Genomic DNA, 25,298 nt, shown 5'->3' on the forward strand with positions numbered 1-25,298 from the left:
TGAAAAGATGTCACTGAAAAGACACAGGGAGTGCCAGAATTTAGGAGTAGGGCTGAACTAGTGATAGAGTTAAGGCTGCTAGCCCTACCCTAACAAAGATATAGACTAGAGCTATCTTAACCCTTTGCACTCGGATGTCGAGTGTGGATAATGTCAAGTAGATAATGAGAAAAAAGCAAGCGAGTGCAAAGGGTTAATATAGTAGCCAGTAGCCACATGTGGCTATTGGACCCCTGAAATGTGGCAACTCCAACCTGAAATGTGCTTTAAGTATAAATAAAATATAAACCATATTTGGAAGCCTAGTATGGGGGAAAATGTAAATTATCTCATTAATAGTTTTTATATTCATCACATGTTGAAATGCTTATACTTTGGGGATAATAGGTTAAGTAAAATATATTGTTAAAATTAAATTTTAAAAAAGAGGGATGGTCCAGTGTTCACCAAGTAGCTAGAATGGAAAGTACTCAAGAAAGAATATTTCAAAATCATCACTTAGCTTTATTACCAATAAATCTTACCCCTTAAAATCTGTACTTTCTTATCTACATTTCAGTGTCTGAAATATAATCCTGTATAACAAATAATCATCTGGTGTTTGGAAGAGGTCTTCCTGGCAGTAGTAACCCATGGAGAAAATTATTTAACTACTAAAAGAGCTTTAAAAATGATAAATGTCTGAGGTGATGAATACTTTAATTATCCTGATTAGATTAATTCACATTGTATGCCTGTATCAAAACATCACATGTACCCTGTAAATACATACAACTATTATGTACCCATAGTAATCAAAAATTTAAAAAATACCTCCTAAGAGACCAAAGAAAGCATTAAAGATTCATTAAAAAGTTACATTTAGCAGTAGTTAGAGCAAAGGAAAACAAAAACAAAAAGCAATCCCCCACCAAAAAAGAGATAACCAGAAATATCAAAAACATTATTTTAATTAAATATTTTTAGCTATATGCTATATTTTATATTTCTAAACGTAAGAGGAAAAAATTCCTTCATCAATGGAGGCTCTTCAGGTGATTCGAGGTATCTACTTCAGTTTGTAACTATCTTCAGTTTACATCTATATAAATATAAATAGTATTTATTAAAATTCACATGTAATACAAACTTTCAAAGATCTTTAAATGTGTAAGTAACAAAGTAGCAGTAAGGAAGGGAACTGTTTGTCTAAGAACCTGCAGGGGATAACACGAGCAATTCCTAAAACCTGATGCTTTTACCTTTGCTATGCATAAGCTGCTGTTTGTAGCAGAAGAGAACACACAGGGTGTTACCAGACATTTTGTGCAGTGGGGAGAAAATAAGAATCTATCTTACCATCTTTGTTTTTTTTTTTTTTTGAGACAGAGTCTCGCTTTGTTGCCCAAGCTAGAGTGAGTGCCATGTCGTCAGCCTAGCTCACAGCAACCTCAAACTCCTGGGCTTAAGCGATCCTCCTGCCTCAGCCTCCCGAGTAGCTGGGACTACAGGTATGCACCACCATGCCCAGCTTATTTTTTCTGTATATACTAGTTGGCCAATTAATTTCTTTCTATTTATAATAGAGATGGGGTCTCACTCTTGCTCAGGCTGGTTTCGAACTCCTGACCTCGAGCAATCCTCCCACCTCAGCCTCCCAGAGTGCTAGGATTATAGGCATGACCCGCCGGGCCCGGCCTATCTTATCATCTTTGATGTTAGACATGCCATAAAGCTACCTTCTGTAAGAGCAGTAAATATCTCCAAAGCAGGCTAGAATTTCTAAGGGCAGTCTTGACTTTCGGTGGATCATTAAGTATTTCTTTGGTGATACTTTCAGGTTTGGGGGTATATTAGGTCATCAAGTTGATCAACAAGGAGAAAATGAACAGAGAGGTGGCAGGGCCCTAGTAATACTCTCCTGCTCAAAATGCTTTTGGTACCTGAGAAAGAAGTAGATTATTTGGATCCAATAAAATGGCAAACAACTATAATATATTCAAGTATTATAATTTAATCTGTTTTCCATGTAAACTCAAAATTGAAATAGTGCACAATAAAATTCCAGTAATCTGTGCAAATGACCTTTGAAGTAGAACCTTACTAAATTCTACATTCAAATATATATGCTTTATCTGAATATGCACCTCTCAGAGTTGTAAACAAAGTTTAGAAATACGGTAAAATCTCTACAGTTATTATGAAGTTGTGGAGGTAACTTAGAGGAAAAATAGCCTATCCAGTGACTGATATTTCAACAAACTGGCATAGCTTATATTAATTCATGGAATGGGGTAAGCCTAAGGATATACAGTTGTACTAACACATACTAATCACATTCATATCTACAAAAACATATGTCACATATTACAGCATGATCCTAATCCTTTGTATACATTCCTATTTGTGTACTTAACATGCCATGACATTTACTCTTGACCATGTCTATCTTCCCAATTAGATTTTAAACATTATTGAAGGCAGAATCATGACATATTAAAAATCTGTAAATATACTGGCTCTGAAAATCTAATAAATGAAAAAAGAAAATACACCCAGTGAAAAACCAAGCAGTATTTACAGTCTTCAGCTATTAAGACCTTTTCAAATATTAATTGCACATACTCAGAACTCAGTTGTTCTTCACTCTAGAACAAGGGGTGGCTTTCATTTTCATTTTTCTGGTTATTAGTAATGTCTTTTGAGACCATATCCTGAATCTTCTCTGCAGTACCACAAAGTTTGGCTTTTTCGAGATTTTTAATCAACGTGTTATAGGCATTTCTCTTCCCATGAAGTTGATACCAAGTACGAAGCAGTTGGACTTTTTGTTCAGCTGTTTCTTGGAGATTGTCATTCTTGATCTCATCTATTTTGGCTTCATTGACACCATTCTTCCGAACAAATTTTTTAACTTGACTTATTGTCATGATTTCAGCAATATTCGGGATATAGTCACTCAAGTCAACATCTGAAAAATGGAAAATAGTCTGAAAAGTCATTTTTCTAAATGAAATTCCCATCATTGAAAACCACATTTATTTCTTCTTTTATAGCACTTAAGAATACAGGTAAGTCCTAGACATCTAAAGAGCTGCTTGGGGAAAAACAGAAACAAAACAAGCTTGACCTCTAATTTCAACTCCTGCTATGTCCCCAGTCACCCTCTGTATAACCTGAATGTTATATATAAAACATCTCTGTATCCTCTTCTCTCATTTATATAATAAAAGGAGTGGAAAAGATCACCTCTAACATGCCTTATGGATCTGATGATCACTGACCCACAAACCTAAAAAAATAGGCAAAGAGTTTATGATCATCTTATTAAAGAACAGAACTGAATAGAATGATGTGTGTTGTTATAGAGTTGGGTACACCAATAATAACTGCATCTACAGTTTAGTTTAACCTCCAGGTCAGTTTAGGCAGGAGTTCTGTAATATGTCTAACTGGTTATGAAATGAAATTTGTTAAGCTTGAGAATATAGTGTCCTTTTGTTACCTGATTTATTTTTAACTAAGGGTATCAGTTACAAGTTTAAACAAACTGCCTATAAACCTTTCATGGTGAGCAGGAAGAACTGTAAGCTCAAGAAATAGCAAGATCTCATAACATGTCACTGAAATCAGGCAACATTATTTTATTCTAAAATTGGCCCATTACTCCAAAGAAACCCATCTCTATGAAATAAAATGATAAAAGCCTTACCAGATAAATTCATTGGCACTGTTTCCTGAGGAGAAAAAAAAATGGAAGTGGGAAGAGAGAGAAATAAAAATATATTTAGAATATTTTAAATGTAAATCTTCTAATTCTTCTTTCATTCTGAAGGAAGTATAAAAGGTTGCTTGATGTATAAAATTAGGAAACTGGACTAAGTGATTAAGAAGGATCCCTTCACCATTCAATTTTGATTCTGAAAGTTTCCAGCCTTGCCAGAAACTTAGCAATATTGTCTTATTTTTTATAATATTAAGGAACCCAAGGAATTCACAGAATGGGCTAAGATTATTTTTCGTATAGACTCATTAAAATAAACAATAAACATAATCCTTCTAAAATTTTCTTCACTGTAACTATTCTTACTTTTGACACTAGAAATGGTTCAAGTTGAAATTTTTTTGTACTATATTGATGTAAAGACCCCTAATTTCCATTGAACCCTGGCCCCAAATGAGAAAATCATTCAATTAAGTAGAACTGGTTTCTCTTCCCAGTGTATCTCTTTGCTATTTGAAATGTCTGATCCATGCTGGGAAAAGATATGGCAAGAGATAAGGTCAACAAGTGGTTGGAGAAAATTGAGCAGTGACTTTATAATGGACTTTAAGAGCAATCTCTTCGCCTACGCCTGGATAACGAATCCATGCTCCGGTAAAAGATGGCCCTCTACAGGGATAACACCAACATGGAACATGGAGCTTGACCACATCCTTTTTTCAACTCACATTCAAGCACACTCTCATTTTCCCCTTTGATGATTCTGAGAGCTTTTCTGTAGATGCTTACTTATAAACTGGGCACCCTATCTTAATTAATCTTTGATGCCCTTTAACTCATACACACATAAACACAATACATGTTTGTTTAAAAGAAAGTAACAAATAAAAAACTGAATTACTAATTTCCCTATTTTTTCAAGAAAGCTGATGTGTGTTTCAATACCTACAGGATTTTGTGTTGTAGATTCAGAGCGGTCATGTTTTTCATTGCAGCACTTTTTTTTACAGTATATTTGCAGTCCTGAAAGATCAAAGAAATTTTTATCAAACTCAGGTCTTAGCCTTGTAGGATGCACAGGAGAACATATTTTCACACTAAGTATAAGAAGGAGGAAGGAGAATCTTGCTGAAACTTAGAATGGCCAAACACCACAAGAGGCAGTGCTATGCCCATTTTGGAATTATTACCCTGCTGACTCAAGTGTTCTTGAGATAGGTCCTATCTTAATTGAGTCATTTAGTTACCACCCATTGGCCTAGCACAAGGATGGCTTCTCACTGTCAGACCACCACCAGCAAGGAGGTGGGTGGCTGGGCTACCGCAGGGCACAGAAGAACATGAAAGTCAACATCAACTTGCCATAAGTGGCATTTAATGCCCAGAAATTCTAGTACCCACACTCACACGTAACTCAAGTGTACTACTTAATGGGTGTGTGCCTTGAAGTCAGTATGAGATGGAAGAAAGGAATCTGTAAGTCCGTGAGCACAATTATAGTTTTTAAATATTGCGAATGTATTTTTAGCTAAATAACCTCTAAAGGCAAGGCAACCTCTTTATCTTCAGCTGAACTGAAGAAAGAAGGAATTATTTCAACAGAGAAGGAACAATCGGATGCTTCTGAGTTATTGAAAATTGGTGTGACCCTGTACTTTATGAATTATTTAAAGGGATTTTTCTACACTAATTATGATTATACCCAACTTTGGCTTATCTGCTGAGTTTATTAAGTTACTCTTGCATAAAATGTGTCACCATAGTATTTTAATGGAAGGAGGAGAATTAAAAACATGAAGCTTGGTTAAGGGAGAAGAGGCACAAAGAGGGACAAGTTTATCAACTGTTCCCTGTACTGCCTTTCCTGGGAATGCCTTTGCTCCTTGTGTTTCCTTTTTGCATGGTGAGATCTCAATGAATAGTCAAGGATTACTTCTGATTTGGGCCAACTCTGCTGCTACATAGAACCCTTGATCATATGAAAAATTAGAATACCACTCAATGTCCCCAAACTGCTGTCCAGAAACAGCAGCTGAGAGATAGTATCATCCAATTTTATCAACTCTCAAGGGTGCATTCAGTGGCAGGAAATTAACAATACAGCAGATCTATCAACCTGGTAGCTTTTTTACAGGTGGGACATGGAAGGAAATTTTTTGTAAACAACTACTTCCCAAGTTACTTCAATCTGTAGTTTGAACAAAGTAAGAACTTACTCCAAACAATTATTGGAATCAGGAGCAGGAGGCTAAGCGACCATAGCTGGTGAGATCTGGATCCTGCATATTGGAACATTGGACATGTTATATGAAAATAAGCATTCCTTAAGAGCAAACAATGTAAATTCTCAAATAATAGAAGTGATTGGCTTTTCTTCATATTTTACTATGGAGGAGGGAGAAAGGAGAATATGACCATAAAAAGAAATAATTACCATCCTTTTTGCATTTGGTGTTGCTGGTTGGTGTGCATTTCTCAATAACTCCATGTTCACACCTAGGAAAAAATACAGGGGAAATTTAAAAAGGCCTGGTGGAATGATTCCTATATAATTTTCAATGGCACATTATAAATTAGGGGCCATTTTATCCATCTTTCCATCTCTGGGAAATATATTCTCCCAAATATTTCTAGATTAGCATCTAAAGCTGTTCCAAATCAATAACATAATTTGGATGTGGGGATTAAAAAAATTTTAAGGAGTAGCTCTTTGTTTTAAGATGTTAAGCATGTTAAAGGAAGGAAATAAAATATTGACACATAAAACAGAGCATGAAATAGACACAAAAATAAACTTCAAACTGGTAATAAATGGAACATTTAAATACTAGGGCTTGAACTAGCTCTCAATAGCAATTTCAAAATATTCCCATAGAACAATAAAATGGCCAGACAATAACCAGTGCCCAAGATGCTATTCAGCTGGTCCTTAGAGACTGCCACTTTTAAAATCATGTGATGATTAGGTGATTCAGGGGTTCATGTGGGATTTTCTTCAGACTGCCAATAACTGACAGTCAGATTGTCTCTCTCTGCCTCTTAACTAAGTGAGCTTGAGAAGTCAGTTAACCACCATGAGCTTTTTATCTCATCAATAACATGGAGATAATACTATCTATCTCAAGATGTTATCATGGGAAGAAAATTAAATCAAGATTATGAAGTATTTCGAACTATTAATACCATTCATATTAATAAGAAATATCGTTATTATTAATAGTAGCTCTAAGTACTACTGTTTAGAGAGGCTAGAGCAACTGCACATAAGTTTTTCTAGCCAAGAAGACATAAGCCATCATATCCCTACTTCTTCAGCCTATTAGATGAACTCCTAAAAGTTTCCCAAGAAACTCCTGTAAGTTTCTCCTTACAAGTTTAAGGAGAAGCAAATGAATAGTAATCCTAAACATTTGCATTTATATAAAACAATATCTTACAAAGCAAAAGCTACTTTTATAACAAGTATTACCCAACCTGATGTTCACAGAAATGAGGCAGAGAGAACAAGTAAATATATCACTCAATGCCCCCAAACTGTTGTCCAGAAACAGTAGCTGAGGAGTAATATCATCCAATCATATCAACTCTCAAGGGTGCAAAGGAAGTACTCGTACCTCCTATGAGTAACAAAACTCATAGGAAGCTCAGGGAGGTTAAATGATATGCTCATACTCCCCCAGTTAATCAGCAGAAAAGTGAGAATGCACAATCAAGTTTTCTAACTTTGGGCCAAAACCAAGCTCTTTTGCATAAACAAGGCCCTTCATAATCCAGCCCTGACTCCTTCTCAGTCTTGCCTACATTCCATACCCTGTTTTCCTGAGATTCTACTATCCTTTTGCAGCCTCTGCCTAAAATGTGCTTTCCATCCATGTGCACCTATTAATGCTCTTTCTTTTCTTCCTTCAAAACTCAAGCCATTCTGCAGCTTTGTAGGGGCAAAACAAAAAAATAAAAGAAAGAAAGAAAAAGACTCAAGCCATGTGTCATATCTTCACCCCCATCTCTTTAGGCAGAGATGAAAAATTTTTCCAGTTTAACTGTTAACACCCTGAACACAAGTATCTTTTGAGGCTTGTCACATGGTGTTGACACACAATAACCATGGCTTTTCTTGACTGTCTCTGCCTCTAGACTGATACCTGGATGCCAGGAACATGTTTCTAGATTGCATCAGCAATCGTGCACATCATTAGCTTTAGCTGCCAGCGTCATGGGCACAGAAAGTGTTCAATAATGTTTAGTGTTCAACAATGTTTAAACGAGCAAATGGTCACCTAGTTGCCTGGAAGCAAAGCAAGACTAAAACCATAATTCTTGACTCTCAGTCAGTGTGGCTTCCCTCTAGGAAGACGGTATCTCTCAAGGTGTATCTAGTGTTTAAATCAGAGAAAAACTAAAACTTACTTGATGCAAGGGTCACAGTGTTCACACTCAGGAACGCTACAAAAAAAGTTTAATTTACATCTGCACTTGGTATTCTGGGTCCGGGTACAGTTCATTTCCACTTCGAAGCCTAGAAAATCAATTTGCAAACTATTAATTTTACAGCAGCTAGTTGCAAATGGGTTATGAAGATGATGGGCAGGAGCTGCGTGGATTTTTTGAAATGCACTGCTTACATCAACAGTCACACCATCACACCTTTAGTAAGATGACAGGCATTTATATGCAAAACAGGTGATCCCAGGTTGAAATTGTCAACAATCATTTAGCAGAGTTTTAAGTCTGCAGGCAATCCAACAGCCAAGACAAGCCCCACCCTTGTTTGGATGGTTCTCCCGTTCCTCCAGCCCAGAGCCTAACTATAAAAGTGTGGCCTGTGCATCAGCCGTACTGCCTTCACCCGGGAGCTTGTTAGAAATGCAGAATGTTAGGGTCTACCCCAGACTTGCTCAATCAGACCAATGCCAAGGCCCTCACTTAAAGATTCTGATTTAACTGCCCTGAGGCAGGACCTAAGCATTGGCTTTTTAGCTAGCTCTTTAAGCAATTCTAATGCACAGCCAGGGTTGAGAAATATTGCTTTAGAACCTGAATGGAAACACGAAAAGCTTTATGACCAGAGGCTTCTTGAGGTCAAGCAAAACTAGAAATACTTCTGTTATATTTTAATCTGGGCCCTCAGAATAGATTGATATATCCATGAAAATTCAAGTCCCCAACTGGAAATGTCAGGACAAACCAAATCCCCAAAGAAGGGGGAGCATCCCACCTAATTCTCAGGTTTCTCTGTCCTTTTATCCACAGGTTTCTGAGCTCTTTCTAGCCATGAACAAGAGCCATCATATTAGCATAAATCAAGGCAGGAAAAAAAATTATTGGTGTTTTGATTGGAGCTGAATAACTATTCCCAGGGTTCATATTTAGTCATTCTTTTATGTCTGGACGAATGGCCTAGACTCATGAATGTCTAGACCAGTGACTAGCTCAGTACTTGGTCCTGCTTTTCCATAGCCAACCCATCCTTCCCCTCGGATATGTCAACACAACCCCAGAGCAGGTCCCAATTTCAAACTGTATATGATTCAACACGGAGTGTCAAGATTGGTCTCTTGATTGCTTTTTAAGACTCTCACCATGCTCTTCATCACAGAGTCTACATCTTCTGCACTTAGAAGAACAATGTTCCTTGTCCGTGTACTCCTTCCCTTCTTGGCAGGGTACACAGCCTGGTTCATGCCCATCAGTTGTGTACTCAGTAGCTTTCCGTTCGCCTGCCCAAGAAAAAAAGGGGCAAGTTTAAGAGGAGGTTGGCCAGGCAACAGTAGGGGAAGTATGCAGGGGATGACAATAAAACTCTCCTAAAATGGGAAGTGGTGGATGTGCAGGGTGGGGGTGCGGCTTAGGTTAATGATATATAAATACAATAGGGGAGAAGTTTATTGTACAAATCATGTCAAGAGACAGAAAGTCTGCCAAGACAAAAGCCAAAAGAGTGACTGAAGGAATGTGCCTACAGAGATAGGATGATTGACAACAGGAGCATATAAAAAATAGGGAAAGGTCAGAAGGATCAAATGCACCGGAAGAAATGCCTTTACCAACTCACTTTTTTGGGGTAGGGAAGAGGTTGGTAGGTGTATGTTCAAGGTGAAGGTGGCTGTTACTGGCCACTGAGGTTACCAAGCTATTAACATAATAATTCACCCTGCTCTGACTTCTAATTTGACTTTCCAAAGTCCACAAATCCTGATAAGAAATTGGGTAGTTTAAGGAAAAGAACATTTGAAGTTCTAAAGATCTTGGTCAAATCTTTAGTGGCTGTAAAATCTTTAACAAAGTGTTAGTCTCTCTAAGCCTAGAGTTCATCATGCATATGGTGGAGATAGTACTTCTCTTGAATTGCTGTCAGAGCTGCAAGCAGCCAGCCTCCTGAGAGCTCATGTTTCCTTTTTCTGTCTCTTTTCTTTCTATTACTTTTCCATGAAAAGACAGGGTGGGTTTTGAGGAACAGGCATGAACATATTTATAACAAAATTTATTATTAGGTTTGTTATCTTAATACAAACAATTTTAAATAATATTCATGTGTGCATTAATTTACTTTAAAAATAAAGTGAGTCATTGTATTTCTATTACTAAGTATTATACAACAATGCATTCTCTTGAAAAATTCATTTATTTAACGAGAGTTTACTTAAACGTCTATTGTGTGCTAGGTGCTTTCTAGGAGTTGGAAATTGTGCAGGAAATAAGACAATACCTTGACAAAGTCTAATCTGCTCTACTCACGTGTAGAACAAAAAGAATTTATGCTGTATTTCCTAAGTAAATGATTTTCTTAATAAACTCATAGCATTCTTTTTGATAAAACAAACTATTTACCACCTAAGCAAATTATGAAATGTTAACATATATGATATTTTAGTAAGCAAAGACAATAGTCTGTCAATAGAAAAAAATAAGCAAACAAACCCAGAACAAAATTCCAATAGATTGTATCAGGGCTATATAGCAATGTAGCAATATTTTAATGAAAACAGAGCCCAAGTACAATTTTATTTCTTGCTAGTGGTATTATACTGGTTTCTAAATGAGCTGTTTTTTTAAATGAATTCTTAATATCTTGCAGTATGTGCTTACCACAATGCCTATGTGCCTACAGCATGATAAAGATACAATAAATCACAGGTTCGTTCCTTCCTTCCAAGTATACAACCTAAATTATTAAACTATAAAAAACGAGTGGTTGTTTTCTTGAAAGTAAGATTTTAAAGTACATTTTTTTCTGAGCATAATAGTACAAATGCATACTGTAGCAAATTTGGAAAAGGCAGGAAATTACAAAAAGCACCTATATATCAACTATCTTGAGATATTACCTGTTAATTTTGTTGCACTCCTATGCATATAAATATGCAAATATGTATACCACATGAGCATGTGTCTATTTAACAGGTATGTGTGTGTGTATGTAATATATACTGTAGAATCCTTTTTATTGGATATGGTGATGTGGTGAGAGATTTTGAACAGTTAATCAAAAACATCAGTTCACATAGGAAATCATTTTAAAATGCTGTAAATATTATATTTCAATTTATAAAGTAAACCTATATAATCATTTGCCAATCTTGTGATGTAGAGCCAAGGCATTACAATCCCAGATTCTTTCTCATTTAAGTGACATCCATAGTGTTTCACCTATGGTTTCTTCTTTGTTTTGTTCTTCCTTCCTTCCTTTCCCTCCCTCCCTCTCTCCCTCCTTCCCTTTCTTCCTTCTTTCCTCCCTTATTGATGGAAAGAAAACTTAAACACACCAATAATCTGTATGGATGACTTTAGAGATTTTTGTGATTTTTTTCCTAATGTTTTACATTTATTTTTCTCTCACTTAATTCATCAACAATCTTTTAGCAGCTCACCTTTTCTCCAGCTCATTCAACCTAGTTTTCATGGAAATTTAATCTGTCTTTTCTTTGTATTTCACTAATTTATATATAATGTTTAATAAAATTATATATTAACATCACAACACCAATGACCATAAACAGATTTGGAAGCGACTTGAATATTTATAAGCCTCAAATTTAACTAGAGAGAACTGAAGTGAGAAGACTGTTAAACATGGTTGGATGCCATCCAGATTTTGTAGAGAGGGAGCAGAGAGAATCAGTTAATCCAGCCAGCAGATCAGTGGAAAATCACTTAAGGAGATTTATATAATTGAGGATTATATTAGAAATACATCAGAAAACATGACTTTAATTGATAATTTAATTAATATGCCAACCTTTGATTATTCAAAAATTTACTTACGTAATCCCATGTCATTGGGTATCGCAATGAAATGTCATTAATACAACATTTTCCTTTATTTTGGATTATTTTCTTAAGACATTTTCCTATAAATCAATTACTAACTCAGTAAGTATAAACATTTTTAAGTTTTTGAGCCATATATCCAAATTTTTTTCTTAAAAGTTTGTAACAATTTACATTCCAATAATGGGATATGAGAGTTCTTATGTCACAAGCAAACTCACCAGGGCTGAGATGAGATCACTTCTTAAATGAAAACAAAACCAATCAAAACCAGAAAACAGACAAAAATCCTTGACAGTTTGATGTGCAAAGCATATTATCTTTGTTTTAATTTGCATTTTAGGTTTTAAAATTATAAACAAAGGTTTCAATTCACAGGGCAAATTCACGTTGTTTAGCAAGTTATAATAAAGCCAGAAAGCCATTCTTTATTACAACTTGAAGAAAAGTAAGTGCAAATGGGTTTAAGTATAAATGTGTTGAGGTATAAAGAAGATTTTTCCATAAAGAATATTAAAATCTGGACAGGAGGCAAAGGGAGACTGGTGGAATCTTTTCAAAAATAGGACCCGCTCTTGTTTTGCAGCCTGAGTGCTCCAAGCCTGGGAGGCCAACCATGAAACCGACTACAGTGCTTTTGGTTCTATTATTTTATAGCATGAATCCATGTGCTGTTTTCCTTTACTTTCCTGTTTTACATCACATGCAGTTGGGAGAGATCTATAACTGTATGTAGTGGTAGCCAACTCTGCTCCAAGTTGAAAAAAAAGTTTGCAAAATTGCATTCTGCTTAGCTCTAACTTGCAAGTGTTTGAAGGGTTTCCGATCTGAAATTGGTTTGCATTGCAAAATACCAAGTTTTAAAAAATTGTTGGTTTCTGTCCATTGCTCTTCTAGTTCATCTAGTTATTCAGCTAAAAAAATGCAAATATATTTTGCAGGCTTTGGTGCCGGGAAAAATAGTTTTCTTAGAGACCTTCTGATTGAAGGGAAGTGCTGAGACAAATCCCATAAGAGTGTAAGTCGCTTGCTTTCAGAGGTCCACTATTATGTTGACAGATCCTAAACTTTTGACATGATAAGCTTTAATATTTGCAAGTGAGCCTTTTCTTGCTCATTAAAAATTGGAGATAAATAGAAAAATCTTCTTCTCATTTCAGACATGTGTGGCATTTGCAAATTATATTTATTCATAACCACATTGAATGAGTGTGATAAAGATGAATAAAACTGGTCTTGGGAAAATAATTTCATAGTTTTTTTTCAGTGATGCTATATAATACAGGAGAACTAAAAGCTGTAGAAATTATTGTATGCATTATGACGAGGTATCACTCTTCACTCTGATTTTCATTCTAATCTCTGAATGTCTTGCGTAACATACCAGGAAGACAGGGCTGTTGGCACGACTGGCTCAAGTACTGAGCATCACTGTTCCTCAATTCCAACTCCTTAGAGTTGATTTCAGTTATTTGGGCATTAATAGTTCTGGACAATAATCCGGCAATAAAGGTAAGTACCTGTAAAAGAAAGGCATGAAGAGAATTTTATTGATTTCTGAACTAAGCAATGTGGTCAACAGGTGTAACCCACACACAGTGCAGTATGGGCTCTGCCCACGCAAAGTCAACGTGGGGCTTGCTGACTTGTCTCCAGGAAAAGAGCTGACCGATCACCTGCATGGCAGTGCAGCGCTCACTAGACATGGGATCACGGACGGTGGCATCCAACACTCTGCTCAATCTGGCTTCCACTTACCGCCCTGTGCTTGTGGGTAAAATCACTTAAATTCTCCAAATCTGTTTCTTTATCTATAAAGTAGAAATAACCTCTTCCTCATAGGTTTATTGTGACGATTAAATTGAATAATGCACTTAAAGTTTCTAACACAGTAGCTGGCACATAACAAATAAGTGCCCAATAAGCAGTATTATTACTATGAAAGTTCCAGTTAGGGGCAGCATAATACAGTAGGAAAAAAGAATTTTCAAAACAACTGTGGTTTGAATCCCAGTTCTGCTACCAAAAATTAATATCTAATTTTGTGTACATACATGCGTCCCCTATGGGTATAGCACCCTATACTCCTTGGTACGCTAATTTCACCCAACAGTTAGGAGACAATATTATGAGTAGGTCCACAATTCTTGGTTTAAATGGTCAAGTGCCCAGGGAAGCAGCCCAGAGCATGAGAAATGATTTGTCCAATAACCCACAATTAAGAGTAGCTAAGAGAGGACTCAGACCCAGCACTCCTGGCCCAAATCTGGGCTATGTTTCAAATTTGTAAAATAGTTTCCTAATTACTTTTACTCCACCTAGGCATACAAACAACTCAATTTATTTTCAGACAATTGTTGGCAAGAGGACTGCATGTTAATTATACAATTAACTTTCAAAACGAATGGATGTTGGGGGAAGGGGAGGTGTTTGGCAGGATTTCTCTGAGAACTGGAAGTCAGCCCCAAGTTCTCTAGTCTGGGAAAACTGTAGCAAGACCCAGGCCTCTGGCTGGCAGAGAAGGCAAAATTCACCAGCCCTGAAGCTTGGGAAAAAGCTGAATTTGCGATTCCCTCCTTCCAGTTTGGGCACTGAATTTTTTAAAACAGCCGTGACCAAGAGTGCAGTCTTTTGCAGGGGTGAGGATCTGAAATGCACAAATAGTTAGGAACTGGAAGCCATCCCATATCAGAATCTTTGCATTTGATCTCTTTAAACCTCTTTAATAGGGACACATGAGAGTTTTCCCCTTGAATCAGATAATGAGAAACTGAGAAAACTGGATATTTTATTCATCATCTGCAGCATCAGTGAAGAATCATTTTTCGTGGCTAACCAGGTTACAAAATAGAAGAAATGATGCAAGAACAGGCAGACCCAGAAGATAACCCCCTGCCCCTGTGCCACCCCAGTGTGACAGGCTCTCCTCGCCTTCCCAGGAACTGTGGACCGTTCTCCAGATCTAACGTGGCAGTTACAAATACAGTAACATCTCAGGGACTGAATTAAACTAACACCTGGAAGAAATTCAGACTCTCATTCAGGATTTGTCCAAAGAGTCCGTGTGGCAATTGGCCCCAGACATATATGACCTCGGACTTGAAAAAAGTTTAACAACAACAACAACAAAAAAACACACCTTTTTTTTTTTTCTGTTCTCTTTGAAGTTCAAAACAAACAGGAAAAGACTTTAAAAAAAAAAAATTGGGCGTTGAGAAATGGAAGCCGTCAGCATGGCAAGAATGAGTAAACAGATGCCTAGAACAGACCGTGAGATTTCTCGGTGCTGAGCACAGGCATCGCCCTGACTGCAAGTGGGTTGCTGCCACGTGGTGAGGCAGCAGCAAGAGCTACCACGGCCCTGGGGAAGAGGGTTTTTACTTCTAATCAAAGCTCACAAGGGAGTTTTGTCAATATGATCGTTGTGCTAAGCTACTGCAGAAAAAAAAAAAATGCCCTCTTGATGAGGGAGTATAATGGTGTTCCAGACAATTCCATCCTAGCAGGTGAGGAATGAAGGAAGTAGAAGGGGATAAAGGAAAAACATTCCCAGAAAAAAAAAAATGTTTCAGCATGATTTTATTGTCTTTTAACACATCGAAATTTAATAGTGTTTATTTCTAGTTGTCAAGACTATGAGTGATTTTTTTTTCTTCACTTTGCCTAACTCCTCTTTTTTTCTGCAATGCATATGTGTTCATTGTATAATAAAAAACGTTACAAGGGAAAACTTTAGAGGTAGCAGGATTGTGTTAAGCTTAAAGATCTACATTGATTTATTACTCGTGTTATTCTTTTTCAATAAGATAAGAAAAGCTGGATAATGATGGTAGTGAACTGAAAATAGCAACCTACCAAGTATTTGAAAGGTGGAAAAAAATTTCTAAATTTTTGAATTATTAGCATTTAATCCTTCATATAAATTTTGAGGGTTTTTTTCTCTTTTTGGTAGCCTTATAATTTTATGAAATCAAACATCATTAACATTAACCTGTATTTAATTTGGACATATGTCCTTAAACTAGTAGAATCAAAACTATTTTATTTTTCTTTCATCCACTGAGACTAAATATATCATCACTCATAACAGCAATGTTATTTGATGATAAAGAAAATTCTGTTTCATTTTTTAAATAAAATTATTGGACAAAAAGATGGATCACACTAAAGGAAACATTTAATTTATGAAATTGAAAGCTACGTTATACAAATCACCACAAACTGGTAACTATGGTTTGTATTAAGTTCTGTCTCTGCTGAAATCCATCTGTCTCTGCTAAAATTTTGATTTATTTTTCTTAAAGAATACTTACCAGGGAAGTATACTTTATTAGCTACTCCCTAATAGATTCCTATGTCCAAAATGCAACAAGTAAGTTGATAGCTGCCAATGAAACAATAAGATAAAAAAGCATCTCATAATTTAAGGATCTCATTGTGCTGTTAGAGAACTATGAATGAACAGATATATTTCTCACAATGCTGTCTCTTTTTATACCCCTAGAGAGGACATGGGCTGACCTTTGTTGTGTGGCTTATAAACTGACTGAAAAAACTCTAATAATGCAGAATTGTGTAGGCACCCGTATAGACTATTTTGAGAAGAAAAAGACACACATATAAGCTCTGGGAAATTTATCTTAAAATATCAGAAATATTACTTTATGTATAAACCAGATGTTTTTAAAAGTATACCTTATTATACAATAGTTACCCTTATATACAAGTTTAATAAAATAAAATATTAATTCAAAAGTCATTAACATGCATGTTAAAAGAATTATTTGAAAATTTGACATCTCAAATTGAATGTGGACAGTTTCACCCCTGGTTCTGAATTTCAAATCGACTGATGAAAATAGATGCATTATGGGATTCTAGAGAAAAGAGTGTCCCTTCCCCCAGTCACACAGATCTTCTTTCAGAATTCAGCTAAGAGGTAACACAAAGAACAGGGGCTCTTGGGAATATGGTAGAAAGAAAATGAGTGGGGGAAAAAAGGGTATTGATAGTAGTGTTGACACCAGCTAAACTTCCAGCTAATTCCTCAGATTCTTAACATTTAAACTGAAAGTTGGTGTCTCATTACATTTACAATTTTAGAGCAGAAAGGACTTTATACACGACCTAACCCAAACCCCTTATCGGATAGAGGCGGCTATGCTTCAAACTAGTGAAGCCACTGGTCCATGGTGAGGCATCTAGCCCAGGAGATTCAGAACTGTTAGGGGCTGAATTGTGTCCCCTCCCCCCCATCCCCAAGTTGTCCTGACTCAGAATGTGCCTGTATTTGGAGACAGGATCTTTAGAGATGATTAAGTTAAAAAGTCAGTAGGGTGAGTCCTAATCCAATATGACCGGTGACCTTTTAAGAAGAAGAAATTTAGGCACTCACACGGACAAAGGAAGATGAAGCCACAAGAAGAAGAGGCCATCTACAAGCCAAGAAGAGAGGCTTGGAACAGACCCTCCCTCGTGGCCTTCAGAAGGAACCAACCCTGCCGGCATCTTGATCTCAGACTTCTGGCCTCCAGAACTGTGAGAAAATAAATTTCTGTTGTTTAAGCCATGCAGTCAGCAGCCCTAAGAATTTAATATAAGGCCCAAACTACAGCCTCTTGATTCCCTCAGATTCTCGATTTGAGAGATATCAGTGATACCTATGAACGCAGGATCCCTCAAGAATTTGCCATCTTGAATGATCACTGAGCTAAACAGACAGGAGATTTCCCATGGTCTTCAGACCTGAAATCCTCAGGTGTCAATATGAGCCAGAACTACTTCTTCCCAGAAACTTCCTGGGCCTGCCAGGCTGGGCACATCCTCTACTGTTGAAGACCAAAATGGAGCAAGAGATGACGTTCCACTGACTAATTCTGCTTGTTTATTCCTTTATTAGACTTCTAGTTACCTATCAACACTTAAGGAAAAGGAAATTCTAAAAAAGATAATTAATAATTCATCACTTCTAATAAGATAATGCATCTCTAATAGATTTGTGTAAAAAAATAAGGAAAGAGTAATGCCATTTTGTATTATGACTTTATTGAAAACCTGACATAAAATAAAATAAAATTTTCTACATGAAAGAGATAAGTGAAGTTTCCATTAATTTTCTTTTTTCAAAATGTGTAAATAAAAATACACACAGTAACCTTATCCCAGGGGTGTCCTCTTTGTTTCTTAAGCCAGTTTCTGGAATGTCTAGGAGAAAGGTAGTTGAGGCAGAAGTTATAAGTGACCAGTTAGATCCATCACTGACTAAGCGATAAGGAAAATAAAATGAAGGTGCCTAGAAGTTTCCATATGGAATTGGGTTTTGAGTTTGGTGCTAGTGTTAGAAAAATAGTTCTCAAAACTCCAATAGACATCAGAATCATGTAGTGATGCATTAGATAAAGGAGTGCTTAGGCCCCACCCTAAACCTAAGGAATCAGGATCTCTGACAATGGGACCCTCTTCCTGATCATCTTTAACAAGTGCCCCTGGTGAGCCTGATGCGCCACACAGGCGGAGAACAACTGGGTGAGAGGAAGCAAAATCTGCGGTTTGCTGCATTTACATGTGAGAAGTAGAAAGTTTTATAGACTAACAGCATCTGTGTTCTGCACTTGCAAATCAAAGTCTGATTTTTCATGGAGAAATAATGACCCCTCCAAAAATAAGCCTGAGAAGAAGAGAAGTCATCTTCGGTGGAGGAAATGGATATAATGTTTTAAACTAGAGCCCCAGAGCCCTTAAATGCCCAGAGGGTCCACACAGGCAACACCAGAAATAAGCACCCAGGTGAAACAGACAGTAAAGAGAGGGAGAGGCCTGTCAGTGAGAGCTCGGCCTGGACCCCAGGAGCAGCCATGGCTGAGCTCCGGGGAACGGGGTGGGGCTTGGAGATGTGGTACATGAGCCCAAACCTTCTATTTTTTAAGCAAAACCCAAATCCCCCAACATTTAAATGGTACTAACTAATATTAAAAATAAATAAATGCATATCTACATTATATACTTTATTTGTCAATATTATGTGGGCTAACAAGGCATAGTCTAGGGACAGTGTAGGTCCAGGTTTTTCTTTTGTATTTTTTGATGTGACAAATAAAAATTGTATATATGTATGGTGTTATGGTGTACAAGATGATGTTTTGAAATACGTACACATTTCAGAATGGCTAAATCAAGCTATTAACGTTTACATTACCTCATATAACATTTGTTTTTTTGTGGTGAAAACACTTAAAATCTACTCTCTTAGTGAGTTTCAGGTATACAGTACATTATTAGCTACAGTCATCATGTTATACAATAGATCTCTTGAACTTACTAGGTCTCCGTCCAAAAAATTTTGTATCCTTTGACCAATATCTCCCCAAATTTTCCCCTACCTTCCCCCAACCCCAGCAGCCTCTGGTAACCACTATTCTCCTGTCTACTTCTATGAGTACAAGTCTTTTGGCTTCCACATGTAAGTGAGATCATGCAGTATTTGGCTTTCTGTGAGTATAGGCCAAATTTTAAAAATCAGGCCTAAATTTTTACAGACATTCATGTGAAAAAGTCTTATTAGGAGCAACCATCCTTTTGTGAGGATCGCTAAAAACCAAACCTAAATCCTTAGCAAGGAATAAGGGCCTGAACCCACCTACCCTGAGTTCATTTTCTCTCTCTCCTTTTCAAGACCTCTGCCCTTAGAGTTCAAAAGTATTAAACATTTCTCACACTCTTATTTTTTATAGCCTCACAGGATATGGAGGTGAATAAATACGTAAGTGCTGAGTGACTTGACTGAAGGACCGCCTGTCATTAACGGCAAATTTATCCTAATTTTGCAAGTTTTTCCCAGTTCATGGCTTAACACAACCTACAGTAAGCTTGCTCACCTTGCTGAGCTGAGTACATCTGCCAAGTGAATTTGTAAACCGATTTTGCCACAGGGCTGATCTTGCTCTAAAGGCATAATTTCATATTAAATTCACTATCATCTCCACTCAGTAGAACTCAGGCCAGTTGTCTGAGATAGTTGTCCAGCATAACAACTATGACTGCTGTTTCTAAATGCCCACAGAATTGAAAGTGACTGGTTTGCACAACAGTTCATTTCAAATCAAGAAAGCAACTGTGAACGAAGGGGAGAACTGGCTCATTTCCTTCCCTGGAAGGCGAAATTACCAATCTTACAATGATCAACTTCTTTCTAATGTGGGCTTTACTACTCACACTGTCACTTCAAAGACCACAAAGGAAGGCAAAGGAGATAGAATGGTTTGTTCTTGTTTGAGATTGAATTGGAGATTCTTAATTGGTGTTAGAAGTTCAACCATATAAAAAGTTGAAGACATTTTATCTTTCTTTTTAAAACTAAGGTTTTCCAGAAAATGAAAAGACTTATTAAATGGTTAATTAAATGATATTTTCCCACTCATGGGAATAAATATACACATATAGCAAAAAGAAGACAAAACAATACAATGTGGCACTTACAATGGTTCTATTAGTAATTCTTTAATGATAAGAAAAAGTCATATGTATATATCACAGTACATTTAAAAAATGTTTTCATTATAATAATAAAAAATTACAAAAATAAGCAATAAATAAAATAAATTATAAGAATATAGTAATCTCAGCTCACTTAATAATACCCTCTCTAAAATGCATCTGATAAAAATAAAATAAAAATTATGTAAAAATAGAAAAAGATCTGTGTACATGCAAAGAGACAAAAAGCAAACTGTAAAGAGCACAAATTAAATATGCAATTATATATATGTATATATATACATATATATCTATATATATAGACAAGGCTAGGAAACTATAAGTAAAATCAAAATTGCTTATAGTAGGATGGTGAGATAAGGAGTGAATTTCTTTTTTTTCAATATTTGCTTTTTGTTTCATATCATGTGGTCAATTTTTCTATATTTACCTATTTAAAAAGAAGAAAGAGATGTATTCACTGTCCTAAATTTGGCTTCAAGTTGGTTTTTATCAATTTAAGGTCTTACATTATGTCCTTTTATTATTTTTCATTGTAAGTAAGTAGTCTTTAGTACTTATTACAAAACATGTGCTCATTAAGGGACTTTTGGGACCCAAGGTAATTCACCAAAATCACTTAATTTACTCGGGGTTTTCAAGGGGGGGATTTCCTTATTTAAGTTTCAGACTATTTCTTACAAAACAGTTATTCTGTCCAACTGTCAGTTGTGCTATAGTGATGTGGCTTCCCTAAGGCATTCTAGTAGCCTTCAGAAAGATTCCTCTGAAATGCTGACGCTTCCACTATAAGATTATTTAGAAGTAAAACTACTTATCCAGTGTGCCAAAGAGTGTTACTCAGAGATGGCATGTATTATAAATCCCAGTTCCTCTTTGCCTCTGTTTCATCTTTCTCCCCCTATAAAATCAGTGCAAGAAATAAAATTTATTTTTCCAAATTAAACTCTAATTTGCTGCTTAAGTGTAGTAATTGGATTTCAGGTATGGACATTAGAGGATTTTCATTTGTCTAACTGTAGCTAGTAGTGAAGATCTCAATGGTCTCCATACAGCAATTTAATTTTTGCCTCCCAATCTTGCTGTCATTTATAAATTTTTGCTTTTCTATCCTGGTTGTTAATGTTTTAATTCACATTTCATAATTTTATTGTGCTCACAAGACTTTTCAAATCCTTTGTGATATAAGTACAGTCCATTCAAATTAAAAAATAAATAGCTCATTTCTTGTTTCTTGGGTTGGTTTAGGAAAAATGGTTAAATTACAAATTAAATGATTATTATTTATTTTCCTCCCACAACTGTTCTGTATGATTACTTGTAAATACACTGGTTTATTTTCCAAATGCCCTCTCCTCTCCTTCCACTATAATTTTAAGATAACTGTTCTGAGGGATGTAAAGAAGAGGAAACTGGCTGCCCAGTGATTGCCTGGCCAATGTCTTATTTAGCACAAGACAAAACCTATAAGGTTTTGTGCACTATTTAATTAGAAAAAACAAAAACAAAATAGTACCCACACTTATTTCTCAAATAAATTTGGAAGTAAGTTTGACTCTTTTTCTGTCTCCTTTAGAAATATGTGAATGTTTTGGGATTTCAAACTTACTTATTGCAGGCCCTGTGGGGAAAAGACACCTAGAAATAGGGGAGGGAACACTAACTCCAAGAGGGAAGAGAGAAGAAAAAAGAAGCAAAAAGGTAAAGGGTGGCTACATTTTCTAACTGTAGGTAGCATTAGAGGCAGAGCACTAGGAGAAGTGAGAGGAAAAGCAGAGAGAGAGAGAGAGAGAGAAAAGCACCTCCGGCCATGTACTTCCAGACCATAAACATATTTAAACAAAATTTACTTCTGTGTTCCAAGTAATTTAGCGTTTCACCTCTACTTTATTGCTACTAGTAAGGGAGCACTACTAACTGTGAAGGCATTTTCTGCAGACACACAAGGTGACACAATAGTGTGGAAACGCTACAGTAATAGGGTATTGGGCAGGTGGGAGGGGGGAGGGGGGCGGGTATATACACACATGGTGAGTGAGATGTGCACCATCTGGGGGATGGTCATGATGGAGACTCAGACTTTTGGGGGGGGGAAATGGGCATTTATTGAAACCTTAAAATCTGTACCCCCATAATATGCCAAAATAAAAAAAATAATTAAAAAAAAAATAAAAAAAAAAATAAAAGAAAAAAATTAAAAAAAAAAAAAAAAAAAAAAGAACAGAGAAATGATGTTAGGCTAGTTATGGACACAAAGCCGGGCTCTGTGTAACTAAATTTGAAAGGATCACATTCGAGGGTGGAAAATAGCAGATATACTGCAAAATGTAAACAATCTAGATGATAGAGTTATGTCTGATTTTTTTTAATTTAATTCATCTGCATTTACAAATTTTATTTAATAAACCTTAGTTTCCTAGGACACATACATGTATAAATATAATAAATTATATTTAATTTATAGTATTATAGATATTATAACATGCATATATCAATAAATGTATGTGTATATATATATGCATATGTGTGCCTGTGTGTGTATTCTTTCAGAAATGCAAAGTTTCCTTGGTACTTCAAACAATGATCCTCTGATAAAGATGCTATTGTATAAAAGTTCAGCATAGCTCCATGCTTTGACAATTTGACTACACTTTGCTAATACTGCTGTCCAAGGACTATTAATAAAAGAGATTTTCAAAGCAACCAACACTGCAATAGCGCAGTGATTAATAATAAGGGAAAGAAAAATGGTCTGAGGTTATATAAATGGTTTCTCACTTTACAACATTAAATTCTCTCAAAGGCTGTTTCTAAAGGAGCCCAAATATTGCATATTTTTTTCTGAAAAGAACAAAAGATTTTTTTTTTTAAATTATAAAGTGGACCCAGACATCATAGCCTTTTACTTTCTACTCTAGCTGTAATCTGAAAATCAGATGCAATTAGCAAACAGCCTGGGTTTTCAAATTAAATCTGAGTTCAATTCCAGCTCTGCCACTGACTAGCTGTGTGATCTCTGTTTAATTACTTAAGTTCTCTGAACCCCATTTCGCCTTCTGTAAAATGGAGGTGAGGACATCTTCCTCACCACGGGGGCTGCTGTGAGAATCCACTGACATCACATTTGCAAGGCTCCTATGACTGTGGCCTGGCACTTTGTTGGGAGCCAATAAAATAAAACTCCATGGACTCTCAGGGGCTTCAGAACTCAAAGGAACCTCTTGGGTCCAAGACCCTTCGATTAGCCATCATCAGGCTGGCACTGGAGTGACGGCTCTCCAGAAGAGCCTGCTCAAGTTTCTAGCCCAAGTACAGGCGCCAGGTTCCCCCGCCGTGGGGACGGTGCCACCACGGAGCAGCGAGGCCAAGCAGAAACCACCGTGGGAGTGCAAGCTTAGAAAGGCTAGAGACACAAACACAGGGGCTGCAAAACAAAACGTAACCACTGAGGCAGCGACTTACGGTCTTCGGGAGAGGAATTCCCGGAAGAGAAACAAAACAGTTTCTTTTTCTGTGTGTTGTGGTAAGAAGGTAAACAAACCTCCGGAGACGTATTCTGCCCCAAGATAACTTTTTCGGGAAAGAAACGTTGCCTTAGCCCACTGGCCCTTGCGGGGAGAGCTGCTCGGGGGAGCACTGTCGCACTGTCTGCGCCCAGCACCGCAGGTGCCCCCACCGCCCCGGCCTCCCCGCGTGCGCACCCACCCACACCTAAGTGGCCCTTGGCCTTGGCATGTAAGGACTTGTCCAGAAGACGCCTTCCTCTCTCCGGCCCGGGTCCCCCTCCTGTGTACCCCCAAACCTCCCAGTTTTCTCCCCAGCCCCTGTCACCCCCTTCCCCCCACGCCCACCTCTTCTCCGGGGCGCGCACTGGAGTCTCCAAGGAGCGCCGGAGCTGCCCCGCCTGCCCCGCCTGCCCCGCGGGGTCAGCTCTTCCTTCAAGGCCCAAGAAAAGCGAGTTCCTGAGCAGCTGGGCCGGAGGGAAAGTGCTAGCAGCGCCCAGGAGCCAGTCTGTCCCCTGCCGGGTCGCAGCCCGCGCGCCGCGCCCGGATGCCCACGCGTTCCTGCCCCCGCCGGCACCGCAGCCCGGGAGCGCGTCCCCCGTCCGCCCGCCCGGCACCGCCTGGCAGGGAGAAGTCGCCTCCCGGCCGGAGAGGACTCACCAGGGGCCGCAGAACCCAGGTGCCCGGCATGGCTGTAGAGCAATCAGCCGAGGTGAGAGGGCCTCTCCAACTCCAAGCAGAGCGGGTCACCCACTGGCAGGAGAAGTGACAGTTCCCCTCGGGGCCTCCTCGGGCTCGGGCAGGCCTCTGGGTGTGTTCCCCGCCAGGGCCCGCCCCCGCCGCTCCAGCAAAGTTACTCTCAAACTGCTTCCCTCTCTCCCCAGGAGCGTCTGTGAACACCTGTGGGTCGCTTTTCCGAGAGACCAGAGACGACCTAGCGAAAAGCCCCCGAGGTCGGGAGGAGGGGGAGGAAGTCTCGCTGGGGAACGCCCGCGCGGGGAGGGCTCCATTGATTCAGCAACCCGGCCCGCGCGGGGAGGGGGGGGGACGCCGGAGTGGGGACGGAGACAGGGTTTGTTGCACAAATGGGCATTCCCCATCCTGGGGCGTTTCCGCGGGCGGCTGGCGAGCTCAGTTCAGGTGAGGACCCCGAGAGAGCCGGCCTGCTGACCTTCCTAAACGCCTCTGCTGTCCTTCAACCTGGGAAGGGTGGGGAGGGCTTGCTCGGAGACCTGAGCTCAGAGCGCTCCTGCCCTGCCAGGGTGCGGGAACCTCGGCTAATGGCTGGGGACAATCAGAGGAGGACCTGGGCTCTGACTCAGCTCCACACA

At 38.1% G+C, this 25,298-nt stretch overlaps 1 protein-coding gene across 3 annotated transcripts; it reads right to left on the bottom strand.

Annotated features, from left to right (window-relative positions):
- Positions 1-934: 934 nt before the first annotated feature.
- Positions 935-24,971, bottom strand: FAS (Fas cell surface death receptor). Of its 3 annotated transcripts, XM_076009988.1 has the most exons (10): positions 24,628-24,971; positions 13,356-13,491; positions 9,283-9,420; positions 8,111-8,219; positions 6,138-6,199; positions 5,920-5,982; positions 4,653-4,726; positions 3,692-3,716; positions 2,605-2,950; positions 935-1,081 (listed from the first exon to the last, which is right to left on the bottom strand). In XM_076009988.1, exons 1-9 carry the CDS (start codon positions 24,655-24,657, stop codon positions 2,628-2,630), a joined length of 960 nt encoding a protein of 319 aa, XP_075866103.1. In that variant the 5' UTR covers positions 24,658-24,971; the 3' UTR covers positions 935-1,081; positions 2,605-2,627. The 3 variants fall into 3 exon arrangements, with proteins under 3 accessions (XP_075866103.1, XP_012620563.2, XP_075866104.1); XM_012765109.2 differs by lacking the exon at positions 935-1,081 and having other exon boundaries at positions 1,978-2,950; XM_076009989.1 differs by lacking the exons at positions 935-1,081; positions 5,920-5,982 and having other exon boundaries at positions 1,978-2,950.
- Positions 24,972-25,298: the final 327 nt, after the last annotated feature.

This window comes from Microcebus murinus, chromosome 14, assembly GCF_040939455.1.
Source record: "Microcebus murinus isolate Inina chromosome 14, M.murinus_Inina_mat1.0, whole genome shotgun sequence".
Lineage (NCBI taxonomy): Eukaryota > Metazoa > Chordata > Mammalia > Primates > Cheirogaleidae > Microcebus > Microcebus murinus.

Excerpts from the sequence above, each read along its gene's own strand:
- FAS (XM_076009988.1), bottom strand. The coding sequence starts at position 24,657 with ATGCCGGGCACCTGGGTTCTGCGGCCCCTG. Across the intron at positions 6,200-8,110 it reads CACTGTGACCCTTGCATCAA|GTGTGAACATGGAGTTATTG; the intron begins GTAAGTTTTAGT and ends ATTTTTTCCTAG. Across the intron at positions 3,717-4,652 it reads AATCTACAACACAAAATCCT|GAAACAGTGCCAATGAATTT; the intron begins GTAGGTATTGAA and ends TTTTCTCCTCAG.